A 26,494-nucleotide genomic window follows, 5' to 3' on the forward strand; every position below is an offset into this window, starting at 1 on the left:
TTTTTGCAACCTGGGTTTCCGTACTCAGCTTGTTGTTCAGTGTGGCCCCCAGGTTCCGAACCGAGGTGACTGGCTGTGGTTTTTCCGGTGTTTCCGGAGGCCAGAAGTCGCTAGGGAACCGGCGAGGTATTCGGCTTCCCGCACAATACAGAACCTCAGTTTTGGAGGAATTGAATTGCAGGGAATTATTATGTAACCAACCAGCCGTCTCCCTTAGGCAATCATGAAATGATGTAAGGGGGATAGAATCTTCTCCCTCCCAGGAGAGAATGAGCTGGGTGTCGTCCGCATAGTTGATAGTTTTTAACCTGTAGGCCTTTATTAACGTGATTAGGGGTTTGAGGTACACGTTAAAAAGAATGGGGCTGATGGACGAGCCCTGGGGCACCCCATGCGGCACAGAGACAAAGGCGGATTGGAATGGGGGGAGGGACACAGCCTGCCTCCTGTTCCGCAGGTAAGAATGGAACCATAGCAGGGCCGTGCCATCCACCCCAGCCTCACCGAGTCTCTCCAGCAGAATCCTATGGTTAACCGTATCGAATGCGGCAGACAGGTCCAGCAAGATCAAGGCTACTGCCTGGCCCCTGTCTGCACGCATACGGAGATCCTCCATGGCTGTCAGGACAGCTGTTTCGGTGCCATGGGCTGGACGAAAGCCAAATTGGAATTCGTCCAGGATATGATTCTGCTCAAGGTGAGTAGAGAGACAGGCGCTCACCCATCGTTCCGCCACCTTTGCCGGGAATGGCAAAAGGGAGATGGGCCGATAGTTCGACAAACATTCGGGGTTTAAGGAGGGTTTTTTCAACAGCGGGGTGATAAGAGCCTGCTTCCATGGAGTTAGAACAAATCCGCAATGCAGGGATTGGTTACAGATCCTCCGCAGGGTGCCGAAGAGTTCGGTTCCAAAAAATTTCCAAATTTTTGGAGGCAGAGGGTCAAGAGGGGAGCCCGAGGTGATCCCGAGCGCCAATCTTTCAAATTCAGTTTCTGGGATGGGGGGGGGAGTTCCCGCAACCTTTCCGTTGGGAGGTGACCTGAGTGCGTCGGATCAGAGTCGATGGTGCTGGCTCCTGGGTTGTTGGAGCTGCCTAATGGAGGGGAGGTGTTCAGGTTGTGAATAATGGTCTCAATTTTGTTTTTAAAAAATAGTGCGAGATTGTCGCAGAGTGCTTGTGTGGGTATAATAGTTTTTATGGCGCATTCAGGGTGGGTGAGGTTTTTAAGAATCTGAAAGATACTTTTCAAGCTGTTGGGGGCGTTGATAATGGTGGAGCAAAATAAGTTGGCTTTACTTTGAACAATTGCAGCTTTATATGCCCGGAGATTATTTTTCCAAAGTGACTTATTGGTGTCGGAGTAGCCTTGCCTCCATTTTCTCTCTGATTGTCTACAGGCTAGTTTGAGGGTTTTCAAAGAGTCGTCAAACCAAGGAGCTGGTGCTCTGCTCTTAGGTTTGCACTTTTTCAGGGGGGCGAAGGAGTCAGAGGCAGAGGAAATCTTTGTACAGAAGGCTTTGAAGTTGTCCTCCACCGAATTAGTGGGTGAGAAACTATTTTCCACTTTGAATACAGAGCCGGCCGATCTTGATTTGTCCAGAGCTTTCCAGTCTCTATACAAAAATTCGGAAGAGGTGCTATGAGGCGGCCTTCTGGCTCTGTTGCTAGTTATGTGGAATTTGATGAGTGCGTGGTCGGTCCAGCACATAGGCAGGATGTCACTCAGGTGTACTAGCTGAGGGGAGGCAAAGATTAAGTCAAGTTGGTGCCCTGCTGTGTGGGTGGGTTTGTTAACCATTTGGGAAAGTCCCACACTTTCACAGGAGAGTACCAGATTGTACAATGCACTGTCAAGGCTGCCGTTAGGCCAGAGATTGAAATCCCCTAGAATGATCAGCTTGTTGTGGGAGGTGGCCATATTTGTGAGGATGGTAAGTAGCGATTGTTGCTGTTGGGAATTGAAGGCTCCCGGGGGGCAATAGCAGATAATGGCCGTGAAGGTGGCTCCAGAGTGACAGTTTATGGAAAGGCCGAGGAGTTCCGTTCCGGCAACTGGGTCCATGTCTAGGATGTTTATAGACCAGGAGGCTCTATAGATAATGCCTACTCCACCACCGCGGCCCTTGGGCCTAGGAAGATGCAATATTTTGAAATCTTGGGGGCAGGCCCAATCAAGTTCAATGTTACAGTCGGCGTGGGTCCACGTCCCAGTCACTGTGAAATTCAGGGGACTCCCCCCTCAATGTAGCCGTTCAGTGCAGGTACTTGCTCCACGTGCAAAATACACGTCAGATGTTCCTTGCCTCATTGGTTTGCTCCTCACCAATGTTGATGTCAAAAGTAGTTCATAATGTACTCCAGTAAAGCTGTATAAGAGCCCACAAGCAGCTGAAAGAACACACACTGCCGGTTCACTTACATCACTTGCTGCATTTTCTGCATTCCTTTATCATCGGGACTGTTGGTTTCATTCCTCACTAGCATGTAAACTAAAACGATGAGATGCTGCACACTGCCAATACAATATTGTTGGCAGAAAAGTCACACTGAATCAGCCCCACCAGGAGCAACATCTTTGCTGCTCAGCCCATCCACTCCAACTGAACTCATTAAAACACATACACTCTCAACATTTTAATTACCTCACACACTGGCTAAGCAGCAGGGAAGAGAACATCAATGAACATTAATGGGGAGTATGCATTATACTCAACTGTAGTATACCAAACCTAAGAAAAGATTTTAACTAAACTGTTTAATCAAAATGATGAATGGTATACACCATTTGACAGAAACCAATTCATAGAATGTCTTTTTCTAAGTTGTCTTTTACTGTTCCTTTTAAGGTGTATATGCCATTAATCTCATAAAAGGGTACTTTTTTATTGGTTTTTCTTTGATGTTTTTAACGATAATTTTCTCCTATATCCCCCGCCCCAGTGGATACATATATTCCATTTTGCACACTGGTAAATTAATGTTTCTGATCTGCGCTAAGCAAGATCGGAAAAAAAGGTTCTGTTAATCGGACATAACAAACCAAATAGCCAGATACGCATGTAGGTAGATGGCAATGGGTTAATTTTTAAAACAACTCTATGTGTTACACCCTTACTTGTAATTCAGTCATTTAATGCAAGCAATCAACTGTTATCAATACATTTAAGCAGCGACAGATATCCGACACGGTTAACGAAATTAAAAAAAAACTTGCCTAATGGTCAATATTATTTTCCATTTTAGACATGGTACCTGGCTCTCCTTGACAACAGTCTTTCACTCTTAACTCTTGTCGGGCACTGATTCCTCACACTATTTGCCTTGATTATACCTTCCGCCATCTTCTGCTCTCACAATCCCTCTCCTGCAGCCTAATTTCCTCCCTTTTTTTCTCCATGAAATATTGACGTCCACCGTAAGCTAGCATCTACCGTTCTGTTTTGCGGAAAATCATTCCAGTCAAAGTGCTCTTTCCTTATCCCCTCTCTTGTTCATGCCTTTCCCCTCCACTATTTTATCCGGCACTTTGATATGACCTCATGTAAGTATAAAGCATCCTACTTTTTCAGTGATTGAGTCTAATGAATAGACAAAGACAAAGAATAAATTCTCAGCAAGCCAACATTTACAGAAGATATTCTGGTATCCCCCAAAGCATGATAAAAAGAAGCATTGGCAAAGTCAATAGGTCTGGCTGTGGCGAAAAAATAACAACTACAGTAATGACCCTCCAACCCTGGAGCTGATTTATGTGCTGTTCGTTTTATTGGAATAGCACATGTGACCAGGAAGAATGTTGTCCTTCACTGTGCAAGAGAATACTGTTCCTCACAGTGCAAGAGAACCAAGGGATGAAGTGGCCTGACTCAACGACCCGGTTTCTATGTATTTCTTAAGAACTTATGAATTGTATAGAATACATGACACTGCATAATTTAAAGGCTGCCTGTAGACCAGGTCTAAAAACAGGGCAGGCCACAATTTCATTAGGAATCCAGAACACTGACAGCATGAAAAGTGCAAAGGATAATGTGATGCCATCATAAAAAGAACTACAATCAATCCCTTTTTTACAGCGGGGAGGGTTTGAGTGCTTGAATCTACAGAAAAAGGTAGACAATATCAACTCGTTTATAGGGCATTCAACAGCTATACTGTAACTGTATTAGGTTGTCTGCACATTTCCAAAACCTCATTTAAAAAAAAGCAGATGTACACTGGGAAAACATTTCATTTCACATACTGTGCCATTGTGCATTTCTTAAAATCGAAAAAAAGATACAGGCACTTACTTCATAATGCAGTCATTAGACTCCTTTTCATTCTGTAATTTGTGGTGTACCACTGCCCCTACAGCAAGTGGGCCAGCATCACCGCAAAGGAAAGTCACTCGACGCCCATTTAGGTTACGAAGAATTCTTTTTGCATAATCCAAGCCCCGCTGGAGATAAACCTGGTCTTTTGTGTTGTCGTACAGGTGTAGGTATAATAAAGCTATACCTGGATAAATTCAACCATCAAGGGGAAAAAAATTAATTGGTCTACTGCTTACTTTGATCTACAATTGAAAGTTGATTGGACAAATGTATTTATTTCCTTAATTTTATACACATTATCGAAACAAAATGTGTGCAATGGAAGGGACATTCTGTATACATGTACATGGCATGTTGTGCCCTGAATGCACACAAGGCACTAAACCGTAAATACACTTTATCACACTGCTGCATTCAATTCACCAGAGGGTCGGGCCTAATCCCACAGTGTGAGCTCAAAGTCCAGACCCTGCAAATTCAGGGGCCGAACAAAGTGGCCCCTCCCTAGAAAATCCATGGCACGGCCAGAGCCATGTCATAAAGGCAAGCCGTTTCAACAGAGTAAGTGGCCCCTCCCTAGAAAATCCATGGCACGGCCAGAGCCATGTCATCAAGGCAAGCCATGTAGTACAGGCACTGGGTGCAGGATAGCGTGGTATATAGGGTTGACTGGGCAAAGCTGGAGACTTTACCACGTATAAGTTCAGTTACAAACAACAACAATAAATACAAAACTTCATTTGAAAAGGTGTAACGTTCCAATAGAAAACCTAAACTATACTGAAATTCTCCAGCGAAGGGGAGCTGGTCAATCATAATCATTAACACTGGCCACTGCTCATAACCTCACAAATGCTCTCACAGAAAGAAATCACAATGTAGGTGAACAGTTATATTATCAATGAGACCATCAATTACATGATAGATTATATCACAAATTACATTGATGACACTACGGAGGACATGGCATTTGATATATCCAGGAATATTTGGACATTACTATTTTTACAGGAAAGATTTGACAATCTGTAGGCTGAAACTGAGAAAACACAGTTTGAAATGAGGATAACAAATTATTTGCATAACAAAATAAAAATATTATGATCACAAATATTTTTAATTAGCATTAGAAAATGAATCATTTTGCTGTACACTTTTCTGTTCTCATTTTCAACACGTTCAAGCTGGCTCTAACATGTGTATGTGTTTAAGTTAGCACAACTAGGCAGTATAACCAGTATACTGGGCTTTGGCCTTGTTGCACTGACAGTTTAAGACATGTGGCTTTTAAAAGTCACACAGCGTGAACGATTCCCCTCACTCATTTAGTGTTTTTCCTTTTTCATAAAATAGACAAAAATGTGCTCTTTTCTTTGTTGTTTTTTCCGGCTGTTTACTAATGTGCGCATATAATGTTGCAAATGTACAAGGTTTGAGCTGCCAGTTGGTTCAACTATTGTTTTATTCATGTTTAAATGATTCATTGTTCAATCACACAAACCACTTCCCCTTGTATGTAGGTTAGAGGTTCTCATTGATTATTAGTTTTGGGATGGTTTCTAGAATAAGCCTGCTATACATAAATACGATGTTAAATGTTGATTGGTTTCCGTCAATGTATCTTTATTAGTACAGCTGATGGTGCTAATTCAGGCCATGCAAAAGGCATAATTCTTGACTCCTGGGAAACTAATAACTTTTGCTGTTTTTGGTATGTATGCCAGTATTTCCTTGCTTTAACTTCGAGCAGTCCTTATGTCAGACTGTTATTTAATCCGGCTTTAGCTTTATTCTTATTGAGCCGTCCCTCTGATAGTTTGCTCTTTGACTTTAGTCTTAGAATATTTGACAAATTATTAAATTGCCTTACTAATCTTTTTGCTTTCTGTAATTCTTAGTTTTAAACTTGTAATCCTCAAAATAAACCTTCACTGTTTGGACTTTGAATCTTGCCTTTTGTATGTTTTCTTTAGTGGCCTAGGGCCCCTGTCCTTTGGGACTCACACGGCCTGATCCATCTAATTGGGTCTTTGAGTAGCAAGCGCCAACACATCTAATGGGACTGAGGACAACTTAGTTGAAGAGTGATTCACTTAATTATGAAACACAACTACTAAGTCATACACTCACTCAGTGAGGTACTAACTCACATGCTAGAAAAATAGTAAGCCTTTCATTTATTCACTAATTTAGTCATACTTTAGCCCGTCAATCACTTACTGTGTGACAATTACACATAAAGCTGTAGAGTCAATTGCCCTACTTGTGTATGCAAATACATTAATGATCAGTGAAATGTCTACCCACTTAATTGATGTGAGGGAGCTGGTTTGCCAAAAAATGCTTTCATATATGTTACTTAAGACATGAGAACTATTTCTAATAATGTGAAATGCTTTCCATACTGAGAAAAAGTAGGAACAATAAAGAAAGTAGTAATTTAAAGTCATGTGTGTGTACATTTTTAACAAAGGTCAAAAGTATTGCTGCATAAACCATCAATACAACACTGATATTGTAAGGTATTATGTCCCTTGTGAGATTATCATTTATGTAATGTGTGATATAATCTTTGGCATTGTTTGTAAAGTCATGAGCAGAGTATGAAGAGGGAGGCTATTGTTGCATAGTTCTCAATGCCTGGCAAATGTTTTTTTTAAATTATATGTTGGATCATATATATTTCATCCCTGCAAGCATAGCTTTAAGGGCTTATATTTGTATAACACGTACTCACACACAAACAATTGCCCCACCACCCCCTACTATTAGGGGAAAAGGAAGAGTATTTTAAAGGGATAGGGGTACATGTAGTCTGTGATCCTGATAATCATCAGAACCTCACCTGTGTAGCCAGTGTATGCAGAGCAATCATGAGGATCAGCTGTTTTTAGTCCTTCTTCCATCTGCTGCAGAAGATCATCAACTTTTGCCTGAATCCGTCTGGCAAATCGAGAACGGATCTAAATCAAAAGAGGGAAGAAATACTTGATCTCTTGGAATCAGATTCAAAAAGATAATTAAGCATATTGTCTTGTATGAAAGGCTCAAAAACTGAAAGCTGCTATGATGATAATTTGTAGTCTGAACTTTGGATGGGGGACCCTAACTTTTGTAAACTCTCAAATTATAGTTCAAGAACTGAATCCAGGACAATCACAGAATAAGCATTGACAAAACTCATAGTGTAGCTTTTGTAGAAAATTGCTGATGTGTGGATATGTGAAAGAGATATAATGAGCATGTGAGAATTGTGCATTCGCCAGTATGTAGTTATAGTTAGGACCTAGGTTCCACAGGAGTAGCATTTCTTGTTTTGATAATAACCTTGGCGCTATCTGACGAATCTTCAATACATTTTCAAAACTAGTTTGCCACTCACTTCAGCTGCTCTTTGGAAAGTTTCAGGGTTAATAGTCAAGTGGGGGCCGAGAAAAAGGGGGCTGGTGGTCCCAAAATGCATTTTCCCCATGCAATTTCTCATAGGGATTTTTAACACAACTACAGCCCAAACTGCTGAATGGAATTAAACTAAATTTGGCAGAAAGCTAGATCTTGGTCCGGAAAGAGTGCCTTTTAGGTTTCGCCTACGTGGCGTGCATGCGCTGCATAGGAGACCTTTATCCGTTGCTCTGCTCTTTTTGGAAGCACATACTCGTGCTTGTGGCGGCATCCACCTTGCAGGAGCGCGCAGCGGCGCACCACAAGCACAAGTATGTGCTTCCAAAAAGAGCAGACTGCTCTCCCCAGCGCGGGCGCACGCACTACTGGCGGGCTCACCTCCTGCTCCCCCTCTAACAATTAACTTTTGCAGCCGCGCTTGCGTTTAAGTGCTTGTTTTTCTAGCGCTCGAACTACACGTGCAAACTTAAAATACACGGTTTCCTGTCACGTCCGAGAGAGTTGATCCCAAATAAGATTATCATCCACCTGGTGTTTCCAACAAAGGAATAATTTTCAATTATACAAATGTTGAAAAAGCAAAAGGGGCTAGGGATCACCGAAAAACGTAGACCACTTGCTGCTTACAAAAGCCTAACAAATACATTTAGACCACAAAGGAATGCATGCATTTGAAGTTCCAAATAGGAGTTCAGGTATAAAAACCCATGTTTTACGTAACCGCGTCAAAATAACTTTTCATTTTCTCCTCCAAAATGATTCCTGGCTCACTATTGTAGCGGTTCCAATTCCGAACCTAAAATTCCCCACAATTAGCACCTAATACGAGCTTGTGGCATGAAATACAACCTAATATTCAGACTTTTCCCAGGACATCTCTCGGACAACCAGCACACATAAACTGCAGCAGGCGAGTTGTTTATTACCTCCCTTCAAAGGCACTTCAATTGTTCCCTCACCTTCATGCTTCAAAATGTTAACCAAAACGTGTCAGGTTACGTAATTTCCGACGCCACCGGATGTGCGTAGAGGTTTGTCTACTTGCTCTTGACCAGCTAGCGGGAGAGTCGGGTACATGTAGATCGAAGTATGAAGGAATTCAAATTTGAAGGCTGAAGAAATTCAAATTTGAAGGGGTACAAAATCGGAATTTTGTCAGGTTCTTGGAGAACTGCATGTTTGTGATGGTGCAGGAGTCAAAACGTTCACCTGATGGGTGTCTCTTCAGCTGTCTTTTATTCCCGAGGATATGGCATTCCGGGACATTTAGTTTCATTTTTAGGTCTATCAGACAGCGCAATTTTATTACCCATTTTCTGATAATTGAAGCCCATGTGATACCAAACAAACTTTCAGAAATAGATTTCCCTCATAAACAGTTGAAATATGTCTTTCTTGGCTCCTCAAAATCCTTAAGACGACCCCTGGCAAAGATAGGGTCTGAGGCAGTGCTTGAAATGGAAAAATACAAGTGCAGCTACCCTGTACCACAGTACCTGCTTGTTTCTAAGATGTGCGATACTCTCCAATTAAACATATTATGTCACTCTTGAGAAGTGTAGGTACTCTCCCTCTCAAAATAATCAAGCATTGGCATAGCCAATAGGTCTCGTCTTTGGACTTTATAAGTGTTTAGACTTGCAACAGTTTATGTTGTTGCACCAAGGATATTGTACTGCGTAACTAAATACTTATAAGGTTCCAAAGGCGAGACATATTGACTACGCCAATGCTTGTTGTAATTTGGTGCAAATCTGTTCAGCAGGTTTGGGATTTAATAATTAAAAAATTAACCATAAATATCTGTTGATGCGGAGCCACTGCAGAGGATCCGCAGATCCACTTGCCGCCAGTAATGCTGATTGGCTGGCTGCAACTTGAGAGGAAATTTATGGCCACCATTTTTTATATAAGCAATCGGTTTTGGGGTGGAAAGGCGGACACAAAAGATGAGATAGGATATAAGGGGTCCGGATAGAGATATCCTAACATCATGGGACTGATGGTCTGTGAGGTACCCCTCATGGGCATGAAAGGGCCCAAAATGTTGTTTGGGGGCAAGCACTGATCTGCGGCACTTAGTACTGCCCCACCGTGTGTATCCAAGGTGGAAACGTGGCTCCAGCGCACAGTTTAAAAAAAGTACACCCAATCACAGACCCACTCACACACTACCTCCCACACTATCACTCACACACCTACACACACATCCATACCCCACTCACACACCCATCCAGCCACTGACATCACTCACAGACCCACAAACCCACTCACACACCTTCACAGCCACTCCCACACCCATACTGTCATTCACACACCCACGCACAGACCCATACAAACACACACCCACTCATAGACCCAAAAACCACTCACACACCAAGTCACACACTTACACACCCACTCACACACCTATAAAGTCACTCACCCACCAACACACAGATAAACACAGCCACTCACAGATCCACACAGGCACTCACACACTCATTTACACACTCACACCCAGTCACACACCCATACATACACTTACTCACATTTATTCACACACCAACATAACCACTCACATACTGTCAGTCAGTCAGTTCATCTTTATTCGGGGACAGCAGTACCCATAAAAGCACAGAAGAAAAACAATACATTTTAAAAATTGACCGTTCAAGTAATCTAAAAATATACATTGTACAAGTCAAAAGTGGCTTAGTGCAAAGTTTAACATCATCACAGTCCAGATAAATTCTTAAGCTACAAAAGCAATAAAAAGACAATACATGACTATTTATGTTAATGTCAGACTTCAAACATAGATCTGCGTGCTCTTACTGCCGATTTTAGAAAAGTGCAAGTGCGAAAAATAAGGTCCACATCATCTAGGGCTAATATGGAATCAAATGCTGCCTCTTAGCTAATTGGTCTTCTCTTAGTAAAATACGAGCATAAAAACTGTTTAAAATATTTAGTATAAAATTTGCAGGAGAAAATAAAGTGCTTGATAGTTTGCTCACTCCTCCCATCGAAAGGGCACAAAGACAGGTTTAAATTGGGACTGTGGCCAAGTGGAAAAGAGAATGCAAAGCGAATTGTGCCAGCTTTTAAATGGAACAGTAAGCTTGTCTCCCAACGGGTCATTGGTAATAACAAATAGAGGTGGAGTGGGTAACTAAAACGTTCAATGGCCATGTAGTTGCGCACAGTATTTTTTCTGGCCTCTGCTGCCACTCGCTCGGTCTTGTATAAGAAGTACAGAGTATTCTGCATGTCTTTTTTTGCGACTGTGGCAGCAAGTGTAGGGTCCCAGAAAATACTTTCCATGTTTATACTGCGCAAAGTACTCAACACTCCGCCCAACCATGGGATATCTAGCCCCTTAGCACAACCTAGACAATCCTTGATGATTGACTGAGTCAAGGAGGCTGCTTCATTCTTCCACACTGCAATCCACATAAGTGCCGGGCGAGCCCTGATAAAATCAATGATAAAATTAATATTGAGTTCTTTGTGGGATATGTAGTGAGAGGTTGAGATAGGAACATTTAGTAGTTTTCTACAAAACCTATTCTCCTCCTGCTGTATACCAGAACAGTTGGCCGTCCCCCATATCTCGGCCCCATAAGTTGCTACCGGGATACACTGGAGTTTGTAAATCCTTTGTACAGCTAATACTGCGCCCGTCGTCTTAGGGCGAGGGATGCTTAGCAACGAATTGTTGGCCTTTGAGAACTTGCTCCTGGTGTGAGCTAAGTGCTCACTCCAGGAGCTGTTCGCAGCAAAGGCCAAACCCAAGTATACAAAGGATTTTACCAAGGTCATTTTGTGACCGTCTATTACAATCGGGCGTATGGCCTGTTTACCTTGGCCACTGCTCATTAGAAAAGATTTTTTTAAATTGACTTGCAGGTCTAAGTTTTTCATTAAAATATTAAAATCTTGGACAAGGAGGCGCAATGAATTAAGTGTACGACCTATGAAAACCGCATCATCGGCTTAGAGCAATGCAGGGATGGGTACTTTGTTAATATGGGGACGTCTTGGGTAGCCAATTTCAGGGAAGCATTCAGGTCATTAAGGTATATAATAAAAAGCAGGGGGGCCAAGACACAACCTTGCCTGACCCCCCTGCCAATATCAATGAGTCCTGAGACCTCGCCCTGTTCTTACTTGGGCCTTAAGGTCTCTATACAGGTAGGCCAGAAAATTGACCAGGGTTTCGTCCAGACCCTTGGATAAAAGAATTGCCCACAGCTTTGACCTATTAACTAGGTCAAAAGCTGTGGACAAATCCATAAAGGCCATGTAAACCGGGGATTTCTTGGCAATAATATATTTACTAATAATTAAATTCAGATTGTGGCATTGCTCCCTTGTTCCCACCTTACTCCTGAAACCCAGCTGGCAAGGGTCTAAGATGTTATTTGCCTCTGTCCAATCTATAATTTTGTTGGAAAGAACTCTCCCTAAAATTTTAAGGGTGTTATCTATTAGGGAGATGGAGCGATAGTTACATGGAAGTGACCTATCGCCTTTTTTGAAGATCGGTACTATAATACTTTTGGCCCAAGTATCTGGAATCTTTGCCAGGGTCAGGTTATTAAAAATATTCAGAAGCAGAGGGGCCCAAAAAGACGGGTTCCATTTAATTAGGTCTAATGGCAACCCGTCGGGGCCAGGCGCTTTGTTGCCTAGGCTTTGGTTAATTGCTTCGGTTACTTCTAAGATGCTGATATCTATAGGTTTTGGGTTACCAATGGTAGGGGATAGATCGGATGAGGATGGGGCACAATAGATTGATGAGAAGTGGTCCACCCAGGCCTCGCTAGTTATATTACAACTGATTTGCGTCTGTGACTGCCCCATGGAACGCACTTCCCTCACTGCCGCCCCAAAAATATTAGCATTGTTTAAATTAGCGGCATCAGACAGCTTGTCCCAACGTTCCTTCAAAACTTCATTTCTCCTATTATTGGTTGCCACCTTATAGTCGTTTCTTGCCTGTCTAACCGTTGCGGGGCATCTCGGAATAGAAGCTAAAGCCATGTGGAGATTCCTATTTGCTTTAGAGCAATCTTGGTTAAACCAGCTAGGGACGCGTGCCACCTTTTTAGGAGGTTTGGATATCAGGCTTTTGACAGTCTGACATATCATGCCAAAGTCCTCAATTATCTGGTCTGGTGTTGAATCAAGGGAGAGGCAGGACTCAATCAAGGGCATGTTATTTTTTGCCAGCGTCTTAAAGACTTCTGCATTATCAGCCCCCTTCCAACATAGTCTTAGGTTATCTGTTGACTCACATATTTATAGACACACACAGCTACTCACACACCCTTTCAAACACTCATGCACCCATTCACATGTCCATTAACACACTCATACACCTACTCGCAGACCGACAAAACCACTGACACCCATTAACACACTCACACAATGATTCATACACTCAAACACCCACAAAACCAGACACACCTAGACAGCCACTCACACACCTAGACAGCCACTCACACACTCATACAGCCACTCACACACCCACTAACAGACCCATTCACACACTCACAAATGCACCGACATACCCATTCATACTCACAAAACCACTCACATCCATTCGCAGACTCATACACCCAGTCACACACACTCAGACCCACAGCCCCACTCAAACATTCAACCACACACCTACACAGCCACTCACATACCCATACAGCCAGTCACACACCCATTCAGAGACCCAGAAAACCATTCACACTCATATACAGCAAGACAATTGACAAATTCACTCATACACCCATGCGGCCATGCGGCCACACACACCCCAATGAGAGACCCACACAGCCACTAACACACCCACTCATACACCCACCAATCACACTCTCCCACACTCCTACACAACCATTCACACAAACACTCACATCCATACACCCACTCATGTATGTAAATTGTAATAGGATATGTATAGATTAAATGTGCTGTTGTTTTGTACTGAATGTGTGCTTTTGGTTGGGAATGGATCTGTGGACCTTCCCGTAACATAGCCGGCAGACCCTTTATTTGGCCTAGGATGCGCAGATTTAGTGAAAAAAAAAATTAAATGCGAAAATTCAACCACACCTGCTACAGTTAATGTGAAGCTAGTATGCCATTAAGAGAAAGTCTTGTGAACTTTTGACTTACTATTGGTAAATTCGGCAATGAGGTTACTGTTTTCCTTAGAAGATCCCGATATTTGTTTTCACACAGCCATGTTTATCCTGAAATCTGTGGCCGCAAGGAATAGTATGGTCTTTTAACTATCCTGTTTTATTGTATCACTGAGCTGTATCAAACCTGTTATCTTAAATTCCTAATGATTTTTCCCATGAATCATTTTTATGGGGCAATCCCATTAGAGTTTTATAATATGAATGTATATGTATTGTATGCTTTTATGATTGTTTTTAATAATCGAATAAAGCTTTGAAAACTTGAAACTTGAAACTTGAACTTGACTTACTAGTAGGCAGAAACTATTGGGAACATGGTTACTATGGAAACGGAGCTAAAAGAGTGAGGGGGAAGGGAACAAAAGAGACTGCAGTGTAAAACTGAAAAGCAGACTAGTGTACAAATGTTGCTCAGTAGGGAGCTTATGTCTTGTAATTGACAATATTTTATAAAATACAGTAGAGATGCAAAGCATTAACAGCAGATTACTGAATGCCTTTAAGGGCTTCCGTGTGGAACCGCAAATCCACCATGGATTTACAAGGGTACCAAGCTGAGCGCCGCAGTGGATCTGTGAAAAAACTACTAAATTGGGATTCTTTACAGGAAACATGGAAAGGGATTAAAATTAGTGACGAAGTAGAAGTGGTATAACATAAAAAAAGATGAATGGAAGTCTGTGATTTTCTAAGTATAGGAGTATGAGTAAGAGCACATCGGGAAGGGTAGCCATTTAGGAACCTTTCTGCTTAGATGGGAGGAGGATTGCCATAGTTCTGACATGTGATTTGCAGTAGAAATCAGATGTTAACAGAACTTACACTAAATGTTGGACAACAGCAAAGAGATTTTACAGGTATGTTAATTAGGTTGTTCTATAATAAGTATATTTAAAAACGGTGTGAGTGTATATAAGCTATGAGAAATGTGTGGCTTCTAGACACTACAGTAAAAGACAAAATAGAAGGCAGCTTAGATGAGAACATTAACTAAAAATATAGTGAGCAGCAAAGGGGGAAGAGACTTTACTATACTGAACAAATAGTTGTACTATTAAACCAGTACAAATTAATGTGGGTGTCAGCTTACAGTATGTAATTTAATTTGCAGCCACTCACACAGTCAAGCAGGCATTTACACACCCAGTTACACTCCCACAAAGTCACGTACACACCCACTACTCATATATCCAGACAGTGACTTACACAACTGAGTGTCCCACAGCATGCTGAGAGCCGGCTGGGGCCACGGGGGCACTGGGCCTCCCCCCACAGCCCATGAGTGTAAGGTGGGTGCCCTGGGTGGGCACCCACCTTAAGTAATGTAGGACCCGGGGATGGAGTCCCCAGTGCCAGAAAAGGCTCAGGGAGCTGGGCACGATGCCCCCCTATTCTTTACAAAAATACATCCCTGGGGAAGGGGCCCCCAAGGCCTTTTTTAAAGCTTGGGAGGGCCCCCCCTCCACTTGAAAATCAATAGGGCCCTGGGGGGATGGTGTACCCACGGTCTCATGAGGCTCAGGGAGAGGGGCCACACGCCACCATCCCCTCTAAAAGAGATATGGCCCTGGGCGTGGGGTCCCCGGGGCCTTTTAAAGGCTTGGAGAGAGGAGCTGTGCAGCCCACCTTCCCTTAAAAAAACATGGCCCTGGGGAATGGGGTTCCAAGGCCTTTTAAAGGCTCTGGGAGGGGACCATGTGGCCACCCTCCCCTTGAATAAAAAAACACTGCCCTGGTGGATGGGTTCCCCAGTGCCTAATATGGCTTGGAGAGTGGGGGCACTTGGTTCACCTCCCCTTTAAAAAATAAAAGGACCTGAGGGATTGGGTCCCCTGGGCCTAATAATTCCAAGGAAGGGGGTCACGTGCCCCCATCCTCACTTTAAAAAACAATGGACCTGGTGGATGAGGGTGCCAAGGGCCTAATAAGGCTTGGGGAGGGGGGCCTTCCACCACTTTAAAAAACATGATACCCTGGGGGTGGGGTTCCCAGGGCTTAATGATGATCAGGGCCGCTCTCCCCTTTAAAAACATGAGGCCCTGTGAGGGCTTTGCTGCAGGCCTTGTGGCCAACCTCCCTATGACCGTGTGTGGCAGGGAGTTGGCTTTACATATGCTAATAAAATATTATTTCCTGTTAAAAATAAACTCGAAATTCACTGAAAAAAGCAAAGATTAAAGTAACATTATGGTTAGGTCTGATAAAAAGATATATATTTTTTAAAAACTTACAAATTTACTGACAAAAACAAAGGTTAAAGTAACGTTATAGTTAGGTGAATACGTCTGTGGCAACATTAACATTTTGAACTAAACAAAACAAAAAAAATTACCAGTTATAGTTAGCAAAGCTAACAATAACTTGCGCTTCCACCATGCACTACTTATTACCTCACATATTTCATCACTCATCACATGTTCTATAAAATAATTTATGACATCACTGATGACATTGCAAATGACTTGTTTCTCTAAATACACAAGGAATTAACTCCTAAAATAAACATGGAGAAATATGCCAAGCACTTCGGTAATCCAATCTAAAATATATTTATCTTTGAGAAAACCATCTTCTGTGCAAAGATCATGGGAAAATGAACCACACAGCCTAACCCATGAGTTACTACTCCTCAGCCAGTACAAAACAAATGGGAGTGGTGATATACCTAAGACATAACCTTCCTATGTCAATCACACAAACCCAGACCGACAGGGATGATAAATACCTAATCTTAGTTAGTGCACTTCACGGTTGACTACTCATTGTGGCCACGGTCTATGACCTTAACGCAGGTCAGGAAGTGGGGAAGCTAGCTGATAAGCCTAGAGATGATACTATGCTGACTGGGGATCTTAATATGGTAAGGGACCTACACACATTTAAGGGGGTGGCACAATTTAAATGCAGGAGCCTTTTCCAAGAGGCAGAAAAAGACCAGTGACAACCTAGGCCTACGCGATGCCTGGCGGAAGCAACATGCGGCAATCAAGGCTTGTATCTTCTACTCCCATGAATATTGTACCCATTCTTGGATTGACTACATATTACTGATCAATTCCCTGATGGGGCTCACTTGTGCCATGGACCCAACATTAGTCTCAGACCACACACCGGTCATAGTCCAATTAGGCATGGGAAATAGAAGACCACCAGGGAAATGGAGCCTGCACCCATCCCTGCTTAGAGACCCATTTACCAAAAGTGAAACAGAGAAAAGAACAGAGGAATATTTTGGACATGACGAGGGGGGAGGGGTACCCGTCCCTAGAATGTGGGATGAATTTAAAGCTGTCATCTAGGGCCATTTTATAGCAGTGGCTGCCGAACACACAAGGAGTCCTTGTAAGGATTGCAGGCTGGTTCCACAGGAGCGTCAGGAATCCGAAGAGTAATCCGCAGCCTTCCCCTACGGTCTTCCGACTCTATCAAGCACTAGAGTACGAGAGACACGCCAGGGGAAAACAGGGAAACAAAACAAGGAAAGATGGGGGAAGACAATGATGGTTGATGGTAATCTCCAGTAGTGAATGCGGGGTGCTTCAATGAAGGGAACCGGAAAACAGGTAGGCTGCAATGACAAGAGGAAGTAAAACACTCTAGCTCTAATCCAATAACTGGAATATACCAATTTACAAATACACAAACATATCACGTACCCCAGGTTCTTAATATGTCGCTGATTTAACAGGTGAAGGTGGAAATAAGGTACAGCGTCTGGAGCTATGATAGGGATGACACGATAGGAAATTGAGCACTTGCAGGCTAGATGTTGTATGTTACAATAATGGCCTATATAAACCCCTTCTTACTTCAACTATCGTGGAACAGCCTTTGAAGACACTTTCACTACTGTCTGGCACACAAAGAACCTTCCGCCCACTTCTTCTGCAGATGTTTTACGAGGTTTACCACCATCTATGAGAACCAAAGCGGAATATATATAATCCATCCACATGTATCAATAGTAATAAAAAAAAGATTGGTAGCGCATGAGCGCTCTTACCGTGATTCCCTGTAGTGTGGAATATATGCACCCACCCTGATCCACGCAAGAGTGCCACCAAATACCAAGGAAGGGGGTTCCAGTATAAGTTAAGTTTATGGCGGATATTCTGGAAACAGGGAACGTGAAGGAAATGTGGAAACAGGATAGGGACAGGAAATAGTAAGGGAGCAACCTAACTGACTAACTAAGTAAATAATAAATGGGGAATGCACCGACACCGGACAGCGGAGCACAAACCCGGCCGTCAGGTGTAGTACACAAGTACTCGGGAAGCAAAAGGTAAGACTAGTCCCACCGGATGGCGGAGCGAAGCCCGGCCGCCGGGTGGGACATACAACCAGCGGAAAATGAAGAAGTTCACAATGGTGCCGTGAACAAGCTCTCCAAACTGCAGAGAACAAGGCTGTGCCCAGCCGGATGGCGGAGCTAAGCCCGGCCGCCGGGCGAGGCACAAGGAAAAGGGGAGAGGAGACTAGGCGTTTACAAGGTACGCCTGAGGCAGCGAAACGCTGCCGAGCAAAAGCGTAAAGCGAGTCCCACAATAGGATGGTGCAGGGGACGCATACGCTAATCCAGCAAACAAACAGGAAAGTCCAAACAGGAACTACGAGGTCAGGCAACAGGAATTAGACGGAACCGGAAACAAGGGAAGCTTGACGCAGGAACGTGAAGCGTCGTTCCCTGTTTCCTGGTTCATTAAATACCATGCGTCTTAAAGGGACAGCGTAGGGGAGTCCCGAGGCATGACAGTCCTCAACTCAAAGTGTAGAAACTAGAGAATGTGATCAGAAAGCTTGAAAAACAGTGGTTGCAGCACGCCTCCCGTTGTATTACCAGTGCGCTCACAACAGTCAGAGGTCAAATGCGCAAACAATTTTTTAATATGATGCCTAAGGAATTGCAAACATCAGTGGTCAATGACCTTGTTTCCCCTGTTGAAGTGAAACTATGGCACCTGGGAAAAATATATCTTTTCAGCCAAGTAGATACAGCTAGGCTTATCCTGAATAATATGCATATTCCTGTTCAGTGGACGTTTATAATGCATAGGTTTCTTTAAAATGATATGCTGTGCTGTGGTGAGGGAACACAATTGATCGTTTCGTGTGTCAATATTTGAGAACTGAATAAAGTAGTTGTTTTTCCTTTCCTTTCTCTACTTATGGTTAGAAATTGAGGTTTATTTCTTAAGAGTTTTTTTTTTATTTATTACCAAGAAAATCGTGTGATTTCTATTTATAACCTTTCTAAAGCCGGACTGCATTACTTTTATTTTCGGCAAATGTATTTTTTGGTGATTCTGAGTCTTAACTGAAGCTGTTTTTTTAAAAAAATAGTACGTGCTGTAAAATTTTTATAAATAAGTAAATACAACTTGCACTGCTGTGCAGAACCGGTACAGAATTTGTTTGGTAAAAAACGTTTTATGTTTTAGAGTGACATTTGACTTGATTTTTACAAAATGTATAATATTTCATGTGTGTTTGTATGTTCTTTATTCAATATTCGCAGTATTTTTTTTTATTACAAACCTGAATATACAATTTATACACAAACAAGAAAAAATAGCTATCTGTTATAATGAAAGAAAATTGAATGACGTTTGTTTGTGCTGTTTTTATTTTTCGGTATGTAGGCTTACCTTTATGCTGAATTCCACGATACTATAACATTTAAATTGTTAAACTAGGGTGCATGTGGACGAATTTTACTGCACAATGAATTAAAGCTCGCACATGGTTGTTTCCCCTTAAAAGCCATCATGTACTTAGAAGGTTATTGAACATATTGGTCTCAAATAAGCAAAGTCGTACCCACCACCTAATCTACCAATTTTCCTGACTGGATCAACATTATGCTGTGCAAGTAGTGTCCACCTCTGCCTTTGGTAATGTGGTATAATTATTCACCCACTCTAACTGGGAGGTGCCATCTTGGCAATTCTTCATTCAGCTATATACAAAAATATACTCTTCTCCGCCAAACATTAATAAAATAAGATATACTACTTTCTCTGCAACTCCCTCTCGCCCCCACCGCTCTACCTACGCTACAACATACGTCTCCCTGATGAAGTCCTTGGCCCATCTTGGCAGTTCTCCCTAGACTGCTGTTATCTGTAATCTTTTGGTGAAGTAGCCTCCAGAGCTGGACCAGTCCTCAGGATGAGGTTGCATCAATTATTTGATGTGCATTTTTGCTGTGACCATTGACAAACACATAACTTTAGACAAAATACACTGAGCTCATAATAGTTGCATGCAGTTTGTAAAGTAGTGGGCCCTAGGCCCACATACCAAGTAAAATAACAACACGGCACTTGTATTGTGGGTGCATAACTGGACACAAGCACGTACCCCCAGGACCTTTTATTAATAGGGTCACCTGAATGGTGACACCTGTGTTGGATGTGCGTGGGTGGGTGTTAGCACTGCCCCTAGCGATGGGCTGTTGCATGATTTATCCAGCAGGACACTACAAAGTTCAGCATACATGTAATGAACAGGAATTGTATTTCAAAAGCATTGTCTTCTCTCCCACAACCTAAAAACTGAAGGCAAAACAATTAAAAATATTATTCATCCTGCAGATTTCCACTATTTTGAGTTTAAAAGTTTAGCATCTTAACTAGGTTTCTTTTTCCCATCGCGTTCAATCGAGTTCGGTTGGGTTTTCAATGTCATTGGTGCATGTCTCTGATAAATGATGTAATTGTGTCACTGCCCCATTTGATGACAGACAGCAATCACGGACTTGGTGGGTACTAGGTATTGGCACACCTACCGTACCTACACACCTAGTGCCCAACAGCAAAGAAAAAAAGTGACCAATGGTAAAAAGAGTCACATGAGAGACTGACTTACAGAAGGCCAAATACTAGCTGCAGGTTCTGCACACTGAGGAACATTTTGCTGCTCTGATCTTCCCCCGGCTATGAGAGCTCTGTAGATGTTCCCATTGCCACACATCACTCTGCAAAACCCATCCGCTAAGGCAAGGCCTGGGAGGTTAACAACCACAAGAGAATGAAAAGGTACTACACCGAGTCGCCACCTGCCAACAGAGCTGCAGGACCAGGCTGCAAGACACAGAGCCCACAGGCTGTTTAGTGGAAGGAAGGGACACCACCAGAGCACTGTTAGTGTGTGTTCAGACACGGATTAGGACCCAATGGTCTATGCCACAAACCTGGCCCGAAGCCTAGTACCCCCTGAGCTGAGCAGAGGATTGGAAGCAGCGAAAGGGAGGACAGCAGTCTGACTTTACTTCCACCTGGCAGAGAAATGGAAGCATCCCAAAATGGTACCTGGACCACGAGGCATATCTACTAAGAGACAAAGTCTACACACCCCAGAGCCACCATCACCATGACCATCCTCGCCTACCAGCTGCCCAGGAACAGAAGAGCCAGATCAAAAGGTGGACAGAAGCACACAATGCTGTGACTGTGGTCAAGAAACTAGGACTGCACCGCCCCGCAACCTCAACACCCCTCGCCACACCCCACTAACCATGACTATTAGCAATGCCTCAAGGTGCAAATCCTGCACCAAAAGGGACAGAACCACAGCGCCCTACTGCCCAGGGAAAAAAGTTCCAGAAGAGGTAACACCCCAGAGCGGGAGCTTCAGGAAAGTCCCTGAGCAGGGAATGCGCAACACATGGCATGATGCCTCATCGGTTTAGAGAAGAAGAGGTTTAGGCCACGGGAAGACCCTCGAGGCAAAGGGCCAGCCACACATATCCACACAAGTAGTAGGATCTCCAAAAAGGAATGGACATGTGGCCAGGCTCCATCCCTTACTCAAGAAGGAGAGGAGAACGAAATCAGTGACTGCTCAATCATCAACAAGCTGGAGCCTAACACCGGATGCCAGGCTATAAAGACAATCTCAGCCCGGTGAGCTGGTCCTAAAGAAGATGCATGCCGCTGCACACAGAAGGACTAGAGATTTAAGTGACTAGAAGTCTAACCCGCATAGTCCCGAAGATGGTGCGTGCCGCTGTACACAAAAGAAAAGTTGCGAGCAATGAAGTCTTGCCAGCGTAAGTGGAAAGAAGGTGCATGCAGAAGGACCAAGGAGAAAGAGAAGGAAGTGTGACCTGAGGCTCACACTTGGAAACCAGATGACCGACCAAGCCCAGCATAAGAGAAGCTCAAGAGTCGCCGGGCCTGAACGGAAGGCATCGATCCACATGAAGAATCCCCAGGGTGAAACAAGGATAGCCTGGCGACAGCACAGCAGGAGAACCATGAGTAAACAGCAAGCATGCACATACAGAGTCTCTGCCCCAAGTCTAGCAGGAAAACCAGGGGTAGGCCACAAGCAAGCTGGGTAACAAAGTTGAAAAGTGTACAAAACTGTGAAAATAAACTTTGCCTTGGAAGAAAGGGACACTTTTGCCGATCGAAAGAGCAGATAGAGAACAATGTCCAACCCGACTACAAATGAAGAATACAACAGTAAGCCCAAGTCCAGGGGAAGACAGCATAATGGCAAACCCCCAAACACGCCAATACCAATACATCCCTGAACGCCATGCACCCGCCTTAATATAAAAGCATAAGCACACAAAGGTGCGCACATCTGCCCGGAAATGAGCTACAACGCCAATCAACATTCAGGTAAACTCAAGACGCAGTCATAAACAAAGGAAGACAGAGATATCCAAATGCAATGTCACCAAGTATCAGCAGTGTCACTACGCTTGCCACTTTTATACATTAAAATGTGTTTTTACAGATTAGGTAATTTGTGTGTTTGGTAGTCTGAGTTGATCGCATTGTCCTGTTTTTATTTCTACATGAGAATGGCGCACAAGGTCTGCGCTCTTCATCCTTCAACCCGTTACAGTTCCATTATCAATGACACGATACGTTCACAGTAGGATTGCAGCAATTTTCGCAATTTGGAATTTTCATAACTTTTGGCCTGTTTGTAAGTAGTAAAATCAGCTGCAGCCAACTTATTCTAGACTTCCATTTCAGAATTCAACAATTCTTTCTTTTTCGTGTGTTGTGTTTTTAACCAATAGTCAAAAGATCAGTATTCAAAAGTCTCTGTCTTTAGTATAGTGCAGTCTGTAGAAAGAAACTACCAACCTACAAGCTGAATTTATGCTGTATCTGCCTTCTAGGCTGCTACAATCCACATTTGCTATTCAGTTCATAGTCCATGAATTAGTAAGACTAGAGTGGAACAGACTAAATCTTAACTGATCCTTCAAGAGAAAACTTTATTCAGAATTTTTTTTTAAAACCTGGCCATCTACTCTCAGATAGATCAGCTCTCTGATACTTCAGCTCAGGCCAGATTCTGTCATATGCTTGGCGTAACAGTGGACTTAATACAAATTCATTCATTATGGTCTCCATGTGAAGAATCATCATCTTTGTGCTAGTAATTATTAGTATTATGTTGAGGGTGGAGAATAAAGAATAGTGGATGGAAGACGGTAAAGATCAGTTGAACCCGGAGACTTGCACATCCTGCACTCTCCTCAACCCTCAAGTCACCTGCACTTTCTCCCATGCATTGACCTGCATCTTCCAGTGACAGACCTGCACTGTCAGCCCTTCTCCGCTCGATGAATGACTGTCATGTTCAGCTACCAGTCTGCTACACTGACATAGCTAGAGAATAAATAACATCAAATGTACAACTGCCACCTGCAAAAAACACTTTGGTGTATTAAGTCACTCAATAAATGCGTAACAAGCATTCGAAATGCCAATAGATCTGGCTTTAAAAGAATGTTGTGTGGTAATGTTAAGTATTACAATTAGATAGTGTGGGAATGGATATGTATCTATGAAGAAACAAAGAACTGTAGAATAATATTGGTGTAGGTTAAAAAGTCAGATGACAGTTTCACTGTGAAACCAGGCCTAACAATCCATGTAGGTTAACGCCTGCCTCCCTCCCATCTGTGCTTCTGCCAGAGAAAAACACTATAAATGATGTAGATCTCTACGGCAATTTAATAACTTGTATGCCCTTGAAAGTTCCACTTCAGGTAACTGTATAAATAAACAAAATGATCCCAGCTGTGTGGGGAGCCTTCACTTTTTTGTGGAAGCACACAACTTCTGCTCAATCAAAACATGTATTCCTGGCTCCTAACATGAGAGCGGAGCCAAAGCTTCTCACATAACTAACCATAAAAACGTGATATAAAGTTGTGCACAAACATTAGCGACCTAAGACAATAACATGCTATTCAGCACAATGCACAATCGTAGAAGATAGCATTACATGTGTGTTTTCAAGAAATGGCTCCATCACCATCATGTATTGCTATGGAGCACAAATTTGAGAAATAATGTAGACGGGAGCACGGAGATCATTTTCTATTAAGAACTATGAAGACAGTTTTAATAGTGGTCCCCAAACAAGGATAGGATCGACCAGAGGCAACCACTAATAGACCCCTCTGCCTCTTAAATCGGGATAATAAATCCTAGGCAAGGTAATTTCAAATAGAATTTTATGTGAAATAACCTCACTGATACAATCAGATCAAAGCAGGTTTGTTCCTGGCCTTATTACATCACCAACCTTAAAACAACTCTTCCACATTATGTTACTTATGGTAAACATCCTTTACCACGCAAATTTTACCACGCAGTGCTTTTACAACGCAGGTTTTACAACAAAAACTAATACAACGCATTGCACTGGGGGGCGCTCTAGGATAAGTAATAGTTTAATTTACTATCCAACACCTTCCCTACTAACCACGGGGACTGGAGTTGGAATAGTAAATTAAACTATTCACTATCCAGCATCCCCCAAAGCAATGCGTTATAATGGCTTGCGTTGTAACAGCATGCGTGGTAAAAGCATGTGTTGTAACAACGTACATCCGTTATTTATCCCTATTGACAACGCACTTCCATCATTAGTGGCATTAGATATTGAAAAGGATTGCTTATATATTTGTAGTCTTATAAAAGAGTAAATTTGGCCTACAATTATTACTAGGATAGACTTTCTTTGCTCATCCCCCATGGCGAGGGTGAAAACTGGACAATAAACCACTGGCTTGCCATTTTAAACAATATGGAGTTGACAACGGACTGGAAGTCTCTGGCATTAAACATATATATTCCTTGTACACAGATGAGATATTGCTTGATTTCCGAGATCCTGATGTTCCATTAAGGTATGGGATAGGCTTGTTTGAAAGAGTTGCGCGGGTAAATCATGCTTGTCCCCACTAAGACAGATAGCAAAAGCGGTGGCGGCAGTCAACTTTCAAGAGTAGAATGGAGGGCAAATGGGTGGTGGGTGGGTGGTTTTATAAAGTAAAACCAGTTAAGTAAATAAAATAAAAATATACTTACCGTAGTTGCTGATGGGTCCTCCTTGTTACAGTCTTCTTCCCTTGTGACTCCAGGGGCCCAGCTAACTCTCTTAATCAACCCTAGCACTGCCCTTGTGCTGTTAACCGGCGTCAGAGCAGTGAAAGGATTGGTGGGAGCGGCCTCTATCAGTACTCACAAGAGCACTGGAGGCTTTTACTTTCTCTAACCCAGATATCTTATGACAGCTGGATTAGAGAGGTTCAAAGTGCGCGACGGCCAGCCAAAGAGACATGCACACTTTAAACAAGTGCAAAGGAGACCACTCATCTCCCTGCTGCAATTCAGCAGGCCCGCCCCGTCCTGACACTACGTTCAGGACGAGATGATGAAAAATAAAATTGTAATGAATTAACTTCATTACCATTTTATTTTTCATCTCTGGGGGCATTTCAGTGGGGTGACACGCTGTAATGAAGGAGCTGCCCCTGGGCAATAGCCTGATGACTGTCAATCTTACTCTATTGTCCTGGGGTCGTTATATGTTTTAACTACTTAGGAATCCAGATATATCACTCGGATCCAGACATAATCGCTGGAAACATCGGAAAGCCAGTTGGTGTAATAATAAACTCAGTATGTTTCTGGAATGGTTTGCCTCTATCGGTAATGGAGAAGGTATCACTATCCAAAATAGTGATACTTCCAAGACTGCGGTAATTCTTTATAACTTGCCAGTCATTTTGCCCCATGCTTTTAAAAAGGGCACACTACTGGGGCACTGATCTGAAAAAGACATGGGGTAGGACTGAGCCAACTTTTACTCCCCATAATATGAAGCGAATTAACCACTCTGGATTAGTCTCAATGGCAAGTGATATTGACATTGGGGGAAAGGAAGAAAGGAAGAAAGAAGATAGTTTCTAACTTTTGAATTTCTTATGTTTGTGTAGTTTAAGTTGGGTTTGTCACAAATAACAAAAAAGTGCAAGAGATAATTATAACTTTAGAATTTCTAATGTTTGTGTAGTTTAAGTCTGTGTTGACATGAGATAAAAACTAAAGTTTAGAATCCAAAAAGCCACTGAAATTCACCGGTTATAGTATACTGGGCTAACTATAACTTGCGCCCCGGCCAAACACTGCTAATGACTTCACATATTACATCACTTATAACATGTTAAATTACATCACTAATGACATCTCAAATTACATCATTGATGATATCACTGGTTACATCACTGAAAACAATATAGTCATTTACACCATAGAGTAACTCA

General features: G+C 42.7%; 1 protein-coding gene across 1 annotated transcript in view; it reads right to left on the bottom strand.

Annotated features, from left to right (window-relative positions):
- LANCL2 (LanC like glutathione S-transferase 2) overlaps nucleotides 1-26,494 on the bottom strand; it is a 282,523-nt gene that overhangs the window by 186,048 nt on the left and 69,981 nt on the right. The window contains exons 2-3 of the mRNA XM_078663538.1: nucleotides 7,164-7,281; nucleotides 4,295-4,502 (exon numbers count right to left, since the gene is read on the bottom strand). Of these exons, the coding sequence (XP_078519664.1) occupies nucleotides 4,295-4,502; nucleotides 7,164-7,281 (326 nt within the window). The remainder of the gene's footprint in view (nucleotides 1-4,294; nucleotides 4,503-7,163; nucleotides 7,282-26,494) is intronic.

Source organism: Lissotriton helveticus, chromosome 10 (genome assembly GCF_964261635.1).
Source record: "Lissotriton helveticus chromosome 10, aLisHel1.1, whole genome shotgun sequence".
Classification (NCBI taxonomy): domain Eukaryota; kingdom Metazoa; phylum Chordata; class Amphibia; order Caudata; family Salamandridae; genus Lissotriton; species Lissotriton helveticus.